An 11,984-nucleotide genomic window follows, 5' to 3' on the forward strand; every position below is an offset into this window, starting at 1 on the left:
GCCATGACTCTTATTCCTTGAAAGCTAGAGATGCGGAGGCATGTTATTTTATGTCGAGGCGGAGCGATGGAGAGATGTCAACAGGGCTGCGGTGTGGCAGAAATGTAGCGCCGTGCGTTTGGCTTTTGAAAAAGGCTCGTCTTTGTTCTTGCCAGTTTCATTGTATAGGCTTGAAAGGAGCAAGGAGACAGTGAGCGTGGGCCAAACCCAGGGCGACACAGTGATATGATCACAGACAGAAAGAAAGACACAGACACACACACACACACACACATACACACACTCACGCACACACACACTCATACACACACACACACACACACTAAAACACACTCACACACACACACTAAAACACACTCACACACACACTAAAACACACACACACACACTTAAACACACTCATACGTATTCACTCACTAACACAGGAGTTCACTCAACTCTAAGCCTCATCATAGAGCAAAGGAGAGGGAGGGCAGAAGATGGGGGGAGGAGAAAGAGAATGAGAGAAAGAGCGAGAGAGAGAGAGAGAAGGAGTGAGGGAGCGCGAGCGCAGGGTGCTGTGGGACTCTCATCATGACAGTCGCTCTAATTCAGAGAGATCCTCAGTGCACCGTGGCCCCCTCAGATGAAAATAAAACCCAGCTTTAATTTTGACGTGGCTTTGTAGTGTTTCTTTCCCCTCCCCTCATGCACACCTCCCCTGGAGAAATAAACAGGCAGCAGAGTAGCATACTAATCCCAGCCCAATCGCACGGCTGTCTGTCTCCTTCCCTCTCTCTCTCTCTCTCTTTCCCTCTCCCCATCTCTCTCTTTCTCTCTCTCTCTCTCTCTCTCTTTTGTGGTGCTGGGGGTAGAGGCCGGCTGAGGCTGTGGATGCGGCCCGTGCTCCTACTCTCTCTAACAGATGTCTACCCAGCGCCACAGAGCACGGCAGGGCCGAGCCCAGTGGACTGAGTGAGGCCACTACTGCTCTGCCTTTGCAAAGAGCTCACAGAGCCACAGAGAAGTCCAGAGAAGAGAGCGACTGGACTGGGTCCCAAACCAAAACATCTGTTCAGACTAAGGGAATCGACAGAATCTTTATCATCTCGGAGAGGTTCAGCTCCAACAGGACCCTGTCCCACATATGGCAGGAAGATTAAGAGATGAGTGAAGTCACATACACACATACCCATACATACATACACAAAAACACACACACACACACACACACACACACGCACACACACACATACCCATACATACAAACACACAAACACACACACACACTCACACACACACACACACACACACACATACACACACACACACACACATACATACAGTACATACATACATACACACGAACACACACACACGAACACACGAACACACACACACACACACACACACACACACACACAGCATAAATATACATTCACCCACAGGTCACGATATAGATTTATCATTGTCTTTAACGATGCACTAGAGGACTACAGCTTCAGACATGCTAGTTCTACGTCACACAAGTAAAATCAATTGTTTGATTACAAAATAATGATGATAGATAAGAGACAAGCATCTTTATCAGCCGAATGTTCAGTATTAATTCACATATTAACTCCTAATTGAACACAGCTGCAGAGTTAGTTATGAATGATATGTATGAAAGATGGTTTACATCTGGCAGAGATCTAAAAAAAGGGCAGCATTTGAAGAGGGAATTCTATAAATCACTATCCACTTTAGTTGTCAAAATTCATTAAAGTGAAGTTATGGCAGAGACAATTTGTATCTCATCAGCAAATAATTTCAATATGCCTTTTCAATGTAATGACAGATAGGTTTGAATAAAAAAACATTTGAATTAATTTGAAACATGTTGTGCATGTTATTTCTGAAGTGGACAATCAGACGATTTGTATAATTGCTTTATTCTGACACCCAAAACACCCAGAGATTACTGAGATTCGTCACATATATTAACATTCAACTCAATGTGTTATGAACAGAATATAAGAGCAATATACACAGTACCAATAAACTATATCAAATGAAAAAGTCACTTACAGCTTTCAGACAAAACCATATTAAGAAATTACAGTACATTTCATTGAACAATGTTAGCAGAATTGCAAATGCACAGATAAAACCACTTTGATTGGGATATGATAACATATAAAACAGCTTGTTGTAGAGAATCGCAATATACTGTGTGTATATACATGTATATATATGTACAGGTTCTGTCATTTTTTTTGCATGTTTCCTCTTGATTTTGTACAAATTAGATGGACTAACACAGAGCTTTAGTCAGGGAATTCTGCTGCCAAATTCCATTTGAACAGAAGCTGCACTGGGCAACTGTAAGCACGAAATGCTTGCTTATCAGGGCTTTAGAAAGAGTATATTGTCTGAAGATTAATTTCGTAAGTAGATATATATATATATTTATATAGTCATGTTAATATGCAATGTCACGTCACATGTTAGTGGATAAAATGAGCACAGTAAGTAGACAAAAGATTTCACAGTATGTACCTCAATTAGGATTACATTTTGACATGAGGAGGGATTTTAGGTCTAAATAAAAACATGTCAGACACAGCTGATCCTCTCTTGACCAATACTTTACAGGATGAACTAAACATCAACTAAACGTTTACCACACTTACAGTAACTATTGGTAAATGTCCATGTCTATACTACATTTGATAGCCTTTGTAAGCACACAGTAGCTAAGTGTTAGAAATGATTGTAGAGGAGGTGTACAGACATAAAGACAGACGCTGAGAAGACTTAGAAACAAGGATGTGATATTGATATATATATATTTTTTGTTCTCTATAAGCTTACTGCAAAACAAGAGCCAAGACACGGTACTGTCAACGGCTTTCCACCTTGTACTGTATCACACTGTAATAAAATAGACTGTATTAAAAGTAGAGATCATAAGTCTGACTTAGGGACTAGGAAGGCTGTATGGCAGAAGGGAGGTAACTAACTTTTAGACTTCAGACTCCTATGGAAGACAAGAGAAAGATCCGTGGCTCCATTAATAAAGCACAGGCAGGAGATGAACTGCATGAAGCACCTAACCAACAACATCTCCTGCAGCATGCGCATCTTAAGTTACACTGTTTTCAGCTGATCTCGAGCCGACAGGACAGTGGCTGTTTGTGGGAACTGAAAGTATTTCTTCCTCTCCGTCTCGAGAGCACAGGACCACAGTGCGATGAACAAATCCTACACTTTGTGCAACGCTTCAAAAACTGTCAGAAGGTTCAAGTCCGGACTAATTACTATAGAACGCCACTGCGAAGCGCTGCGCGTAAGCCTGTCTGTCTGACAACCAGATCAAACAGGTGCATTTGAGCAAATAGAGGCAACATTTTAAAGTGCAGTTGGCATTGACGCTAATTATGAAGTCACGGTTTCCAATTAATCTTACCATGAAGTGGGAAGTCTGAGATTCAAAAGAAGAGCGAGAGATCGTGGAGTAACAGCTGCAACGACTGGCATCATTAGGAAATGGAACACAAGGTGAGGAGAGAACTCAAAGAGAATGAGACTTTTTTTTTTTTTTTTACCGTAGGCCTACAGGAGAGCGGAGAATTTTCATTCTCTCTCTCCCTCTCACTGCGTTTTCTTTCCCTCTGTCTTGCTCTTGCTCTCGGTCCCTCACTTCCTGTCTGTAAGTGTTGTTTTGAATAGCCTCGAGTCTCTTCCCTGGAAAACTGAGCTAGTATTAAATTAGCTAAAGGAAGTTTGCAACAGTTGGACTTTATTCTATAGGGGGCTCTTAAGCGTGAGCAGCAGTCTCTTTAAAATCCGGCTACTGCTCTGCCGCGCCGCAGTACAATAAAGTGGACAAGAAGGGCTGTGCCACTCAAAATTAATGAGCTAACGCATAGCGCAAACGTATACAAACACACACACAAACACACACACACACACACTCCCTCAAAAACTCAAGCATACACAAAATGCTGGCTAGAGAATATGTTCTATTAAAAACATGGGTAAAAATGTTGTCTGAGGACTTTCAATTCAGAACCTTTGTAGGCTATGAGGCGGTAGACTGACTGGTGCATTTTAATATGGTAGAGTAGGATACCACAATATATGTTACAATTTCACACATGGTTTTATGAAATGATAAGTAAGCAGCTCTCTTGCATAATTTGCCATTAAGTTTTGTTCTTGGTTCTGGCATTAAAATCCACTGAAACACTGAGATGGGTTTGAATGTCTGTCTTCTCCACTAGAACTGGTGAATATTTTATTCTCACAGAGAGAATGTGGTACTGACATCTGGCAAGGGGGGGGGGGGGGGGGGGCTCATTGCATACAGGGATGGACTCTTTATCTAGCTAAGGGAAAGGGATGATTTGCTGAGCAGTTTCTCCATATCGATTAGACTCAAGAATGAATTAGTCTGTTACCAACACCACCCCCACCCCCATCGGGCCCTCGGAGCTCCATATTGATTGACTTTCCTGTACTTATCCTTACGTCTCTGTTCAGATAAAAAAAAAAAGAAGAAGAAAAAAAATCACCAAAGTCGGCACTTTCCCAGAATTTAGAGTGTTCACCCGTATTTCAGACCTGAGAAAGGAAACCAGACAAAACAAAAGGGGACTTCAGTGAATGAAGGAATGAATGAAGATCTTCCTTCTGAGCCTCATTAGCATAGACACAGGGTTGCTTCCCCTGGACTAGAATGAAGCCCTGGTCAGGGCTAAACGACATTGGTGGTGTGTAGTGAATCCTCACAGAAAATGGATTCAGTCTAAAAGTCAGCTAGTCGAGTTGAGTTGTAGCACCAGACGTGCTTGAGGTGATCAGGGAGTCTTTTCACTTGAAGTCAGGGCCAATATTTAACTGGCTCTTTGTCAACTAATTCCATTTGAACTGGTGTTCAATGGCAAACTGGACATGTTAGAATAATACACCAGTCTGGCTGATATCGCGCCCACACACCAAATTTAACATTTCAGCCACTTCACTGAGATGAAACATCCGACTGGTCCTTTGGGTTATCGTGAGGTAGAACAGCTATATCATTTGTGCAGGATTGACAAGCCATTCCTCCTGAAGACTTGCATAATAGATGCATAAACCACAGATCGTAGGTTCCATGAGCCACACATCACGGTGCAAAGCTTCCAGCTGTTTTACAAATGGCATGCCTGTAACCCAACATGTCAATTAATACAGATACAAGTCAGAACACAAGGGGGAGTACAATGTCTCAGAGCACCCTAAGGTCAATAAGCAGCCAACACTCAGTGATCAATGGGGGGGGAACCGAGGAAGAACACACTCTTTGACAGTAGCATGGTATGGAGCTTTTCTTCACTGCAAAGGCAGGGGGGGGAGGGCTAACATCAGAGGGTCTAAATCAGCTTTGTGTTGGTGATGGAGAGAGACTGGGTGATAAGTGATATAACAGGTAACTTGTATGATATTCCATTTGATATAACAGGTAATTGGTATGATTTTCCATTTGATATAACAAGTAACTGGTATTCTATTCCATTTGGCTCAGACTGATACCCATTGCTTATTGAAAAAAAAGGAGCAATGATGAAGAGAATTGTGCCCATTAACTCACAGTAATAAAAACCCAAGGTGACATGACATACAGCAAGATGTACAGTATGGGGACGTCTATATACAGCCCCTCCAAAATCATCAGTAACACATCACATTACATGAAGTAAGAACACACATTCAGAAAGACAGGAGAAAAAAAACAAATCAATTCAGTTGTAAAATCAACCAACAGACAAACATCCCACATTTGGACACAAAGAGGAGAATCATTTGGGCAAGGGTTGAGAAGTGAGGGGTGAAGGGGACAGGACAGCCCTGTGATCTGGAAGCTTTAGTCTGAATCAGTACTCCACGTAGGATGAGGTGTTTATACAGTGGCTTGTTTGATTGTTTTTTTTTTTTTTTTTTGAGAGTGTTTATTTGTTGTTGTTTTTTTTTGTTTTGTTTTGTTTGGTTGTTGTAGTCTGGGTAATGTCTTTGTGTTTCTCTCTCTCGCTTTCTCTTTAGTAGGGAGTGAAGCGACTGTACCCTCCTCTGTAAAGGCTAGCCTGCAACATCAAAGATGAAAAAGGACCAATCAGTGTTAGGGTGACAGCTCCGACCAGGCCTTTTTCCTCTCCCTCTGCAAAGTTCCTTCCCTTGACACGACGATTTTTTGGCCATTTTGGTGTGACTCGGCCATTTTGGTGTGACTTTGTTTGTGTGCGCTTCCGTGCTTGCTTGCACTTCCACGTGACTTATGCTATGCCACGGTTTCATCTACATGGATTCTTCACCAGAAAAAAAGTCAATATTCATTTTCGGGAACATTTTCGGAGATGCAAATTTCCAGAATGTGCCCTGTGTTTATTTCCTAGCTTCAGATGGGGCCAGATTCAGTCACGAAAAGAAATGTCCTGGTTCATTAAGAAAAACAGCAGCGGTGTCCTACTTGTCCTCTGATTACAGTGGCAGTGTGATCTGGGACTTGTCCCTCCAGGACAGGTTTGCGAGTCGTCAGTGCAGTCAGTTTGGGGCTGAGGCAAAGTGGTTCAAAGGAGCGCAACGATCGTTCCCTTTCAAGTCAGACAGTCAGGGTGGGGGACACACCTGACTGCCACTGCGCTGCACTGCACCACACAGGGTGGATGTGGCTAACTTCACTGCTAGCGGCTTCCTGAGGGGAGTGCACACAACTACAGTCAAAAAGCTACACAGACAACCACACACACACACACACACACACACACACACACACACAGACACACACACAAACACACACACACACACACACACACACAGACATACACACACACACAGATGCATACACTACCACACACACATGCACACATAAGCAGGCACCTTTTCTCTCTCACCATGCTCAGATGCGCTCGCACACACACACACACAGACACACACACATTCACTCACTCACTCCCTCCCTCCCTCACTCTTCCCGGGTCCAGCCCCTGCTCTGCTTCTTTTGGCTTCTTTCCAAAGGCAAGGCCCTGAAACCTTCAAAGGCTAATTATCTCTCATTTTAGGGAACCCTCTTGCTTGTGTGCAACTTTCATCAGCGTGGAACCCAATTTGTAATTTCAGCACGCTGCAAATCTGCAAAGAGAATTTTACGCAACCTCGGAGGAACTAATTATTGTATGGCTTTTAAATGCAAAAAAGCTCCTCTCCCCCCCCCCCCCCCTTCTCTCTCTTGCCTCTCCTCTGCTCCCCTGTCTTTTCTCTCCTCACTCCACCCCTATCCTCTCCTTCGAAGGCATTAATCAAATATGATTAAAGAATTAGAAACCAAATGATTTTCCCACCTCAACAACTCTCACTGTGTTTGACAGTGCTTCATGCACTCGGTAGAAAAAAGTCTTAAGAGCCTAGATGATTTCCTCCACTACCTGGTTCACAAGACACACACACACACAGACAGACAGCCATACACACACACACACACACACACACACACACACACACACACACACACACACACACACACACACACACACACACACGCGCGCGCGCACGCGCGCAAATGCACTCACACACATTTTTAGTTTTTGAGGCCAATTGTGTCAGTCATGTAATCTGGACGCGAGAGTGTGAGACGAGGGAAGGAAGTTTGGAGGAGCAGAGGAAAGCATAAAAATGCACAAGCACAGCTTTTAATTAGGTTCAAATGAAGGCTTAGAAAACCAAATCATAAAAATTACTGTCTTAATTAATGAAAGCTTTTAGCTAGCAGCTGCACCGGGGAACTGTTTCTCTTTCTTTTTAAATACAGCTTTATTTTTGTTCTTATTGTTTTTGAGGACAAAAAAGAAAAAATCGCATGCATGCCGGAAAATGCTAAGTATTTGAGTTGCTAACCTAACGGAGAGAGTGATAGCCCAATCAAAACTAAAGGGTGGAATAAGAGGGTGAGACATACTCTATCCCTTCTTTCCTCCTTTCTCCCTCTTTCTTTTTTTTCTCTCTCTCCCCCCTTTCATGTCCCACGGCACACTGCTGCATGCGGTTAACAGTTGCTCATATCAGAGGAAAATAAGAGCCCCCTCCCACGCTCTCCAAAGAAAAGGAAAAAAATCAAATAAAAGTTAGAGAACATATTTCTCTTTCTTTAAAAAAAAAAAGGAATTGCCTTTTCACTGATTTTGACTTTTCATCTTTGATGTAAAGCTGCAAACGCTAGCTAAAAACAAACATTAACCAGCTGACTTGATTCTTGTAGGAGAGTGTGCTCACAGCAGGAAACGTTTGTATGAGGCAGATTGTGATTAGTCGTGTGTCAGCAATAACCATCTTACACATATCAGACACATATCATTCTAGAGTCTGCGGAAGCCGTCATTTTAGGGAGGCAAATGTGTATTTTCAGTACGCCAACTCCAACCAACACTGTAACAGTGCTACTGAGTGGCCACTAGGTGGAGTAAATGAGCAGATATCGAAACGTCTCTCTTTACAAGGACGGTACTGTGCTCATATGTAAGACACAAATTTTCTGACATGTGTGTGTTTGTATGAGTGAGTGTGTGTGAGTGCAGCAGGGTGTGGTGGGGGATGTCACTCACCATGGTCCCCACGCTGTAGGTGGTGGCTGGGCCGATCGTGTGGTGGTAAGGGTCCGGCGTTGCATAGACTCTGCCATAGCTGGAGAGGGGTTAGATCAGAGAGTTAGTGCGAACACTCGAGCAGATATACTGATAAACAACTCAGTACCATTCTAAATACATAGCACCTTAACTGCACATGACAGGCTAGATATTCGTCTTTTCTGTAGCCTAGGCATTAGCCTCCTTCCTTCACTCTCTGCCTCCTCCTCCTCCCTCTTGTTCTCCATCACTTGCTTTCTCTCCCTTCATTAACCTGTACACTCTGAATTGTCCAGGTTCTTTTTTTTTTACACCAGGTGTTCAAAGGTTTATGCGTTATTTGCAGTGAATTGAATTACTCCTTTTTTATTGTCTCCTTGATGAGTTGGTGGGTCTCTGTGGAGGTGAACCCAGGAGGGAGAGAGGGAGTGAGTGAGGGAGGACCTATGCCCTCCCACCAACCCCCCCACCTCCCCACCCAACCCCTGCAGTTGTTTACTCGGGCTGCACAGAAGGCTCACGCCCTGGCTTTTCATTGTTGGTGGTTTGGAACTAATCCCTCCAATTTCCCTCAGAGACAGGACAAGATGTGTCTTCCTGTCTTTATTTATTTATTTATTTACCTCTCCTCACTTATTTCTCTATTTACTTCATCCCCCCTCCGTCTCTCTCTCTTCCTCTGACGCTCGCTTGCAAATGAGGGTCTGTGAGGAGCAGATAACGCACTCCAAGCCAAGGACTGAGGGCACCAAATCAAGCAGGAATACGGAAAAAAGGGAATACAGAGAGAAGGATGGGGGGAGGGGGGAAAGGGAAAATGTCATTTTCCCCAGAAAAGAAAAAGAAAGACAAGAGAGAGTGGGGGTAAAGGCTTTTTCCCTGAGCAAGGACATCCAGGCGCTTACAGGGGAGACCCAGCACACTGGCCCCGCTGGGGACTCACGGGAGGGGAGGCACGGGGGAGGACAGGAGGCTCTGTGAGGGTATGCTGGATGTTAAGTCCTTGCTGACTGGGAAAGGAACAGAATCAGGGTCCTTCACTTCAGCTGGCATAACCAAGCCAAATATACCCACTCAGAAGAGTCTAAGAAACAAAATGGCACCCTGCCTGCCTTGGCTTAATATTGTGAGGCATTTGAAGATTCTCATTTCCAAATGATTTGTTTTATTAAGTGTACTGAGAATCCCTCAAAGCTGGCAGAGAATGCCACTAGCTCTATCTCCATGACTGATGCACTGTTTGATTTGGTATTTATGGGCTATGTTTTTGTGTACGGCTGGCACACGACTATGAACTAAAGTCCAAAAGCCTTGTAAACAAGTAATTACATCACTAATTTACACTGTGATAAATCTAAATTGTAGACATGGAGGACATCACTACCACGGATTACCTAACATTTGAATGGAATTCCCTTTAGCACAGAGGGGATGTAGAAAGAAAGTTTGTGTGGTTTTGCTGGATTGGAAACATTTCTCAGAGGCCTTACTTTACTTTCCACCGTATAAACTCAGTGGATTAATCTACCAACATATCTGGTGAAATGTAAAGGATAACACACCGGCTTGGATTGATCCACCACATAAGGAAAGGAAGAAAAAATAAATCTTGGAATAGCAAAATACAAATCCCAGTTCCAATTACATCAGGATGGGCAGGCAAAAACACACACCAAAGCCACACAGAAACTGAATTCCTGGAAGCGGATTTCGTAAAGTCACTGTCCAATTTGTATTTATCTGTATTTATCTTTAAATTCTTTATTTATTTGCAGCTCTCCTTGGGCGTAGAGTCAGTCCGTAAGTGGTGTGTCTGATAAATCTTACATTATCGATATGATCTCTGAGCCCCTCAGACAGGGCGGACATTATCACCAGTGACATGCTTGAGCCTTCACAGAATACACCCTCTACTTCCACACGACCCTATCCTCCCTTTTCCCCAATTTGTTTGTTATTGTGATTATTTTTGTTAGTTTGTATATATCTATATATATATATATCTATATCTCTTTATATATAGTGTGTGTGTGTGTGTGTGTGTGTGTGTGTTTGTGTGTGTGTTTGTGTGTGTGTGTGTGTGTGTGTGTGTGTGTGTGTGTGTGTGTGTGTGTGTGTGTGTGTGTGTGTGTGTGTGTGTGTGTGTGTGTGTGTGTGTGTGTGTGAGTGTGTGTGTGTGTATGTGTATGTTTGTTTGTGAATAAGTTGGCTCACCTGTCACTGTAGGCTGCAGGAGTAGTGGGCTGAGCATATCTGTATGCAGCATAGCCCCCCTTTAAAAACAAACAAAGAAAAAAGACAAATGATCAGCAGCAGGTTCCCAGGCAATATACACACCCATACACAAAATGGAGTTGGATACAAGATATCCTGCAACAAACATATTTCATGACTTTAAACAAAGCACTGGCTCTGAAATACTGCACACAAAGTTTTTATTTTGTGTCTGAGGGTTGGCACGAGTTGTGTACAACACGCCTTTCCTTTTGGTAATGTGAAATCAGGTTTCTCTTTCAGGGGATGGCAACAGGCGCAGGCCTATGAAAATCTCTGGCTGACAGCCAGAGGGCGCCATTTCAGCGGAAAGAATCCATTTATTTTCTTTTTCTATTTATCATTGCCTGAAGGATCGGGGAATGATTGATGCCCTCAGAGCCTTTACCGTCTCCTGTGTATGTGTGTGTGTGTGTGTGTGTGTGTGTGTGTGTGTGTGTGTTTGTGTGTGTGTGTGTGTGTGTGTGTGTGTGTGTGTGTGTGTGTGTGTGTGTATATGCATATGTGTGTGTCTGTGTGAGTGTGTGTGTATGAGTGAGAGTGTGTACTAAAGTTAGGTGGATACATGGTGGTGCACTGAGGTAAGGTTACGAATAGAAGCGTATGAGAATATGCTTGTGTACGCCTCACTGTGTGTGTGTGTGTGTGTGTGTGGGGGGGGGGGGGGGGGAGAACGGTACTTGTGTGTATCTGTAAGAGTGTGAGCGTGCATCTGAGGGACTGATTTAAGTTTTGTGGGGCACAATGCGTGACTGTGAGCATGAAAAGCGATGTGTGGGAGACAGAGATAGACTCAAGACACAGATTAAGAGTACGAGAGAGAGAGAGATAAAGGGGGAGAGAGAGAGAGAAAGGGAGAGAGAGAGAGAGAGTGAGAGTGAGAGAGAGAGAGAAAGGGAGAGAGAGAGAGAGAGAGAGAGAGAGAGAGAGAGAGAGAGGGGTAAGCGGTACCACATCTCTTCCCAAATTCACTCCTGGTTTTTAAGATGATGGCAGGAGAGGGATGTCTTAGCTTGCTCTGTTCTTTGCATTATTAAAAAGCTCACTCTTGCCTCCACTTGGGTTGCACCGACAGACACAGAACAGAACAGA

The 11,984-nt window shown here is 43.5% G+C and overlaps 1 protein-coding gene across 1 annotated transcript in view; it reads right to left on the bottom strand.

Moving 5' to 3' along the window:
• Positions 1-6,041: 6,041 nt before the first annotated feature.
• The window catches only part of rbfox3b (RNA binding fox-1 homolog 3b), a gene marked incomplete at both ends in the record, with an annotated part of 80,701 nt that continues 74,758 nt past the window's right edge, over positions 6,042-11,984 (bottom strand). Inside the window, 3 exons of the mRNA XM_080856486.1 lie at positions 6,042-6,086; positions 8,598-8,676; positions 10,833-10,891. Of these exons, the coding sequence (XP_080712612.1) occupies positions 6,042-6,086; positions 8,598-8,676; positions 10,833-10,891 (183 nt within the window). The remainder of the gene's footprint in view (positions 6,087-8,597; positions 8,677-10,832; positions 10,892-11,984) is intronic.

The sequence above is a fragment of the Sprattus sprattus genome (genome assembly GCF_963457725.1).
Source record: "Sprattus sprattus genome assembly, chromosome: 18".
Taxonomy (NCBI): Eukaryota; Metazoa; Chordata; class Actinopteri; order Clupeiformes; family Clupeidae; genus Sprattus; species Sprattus sprattus.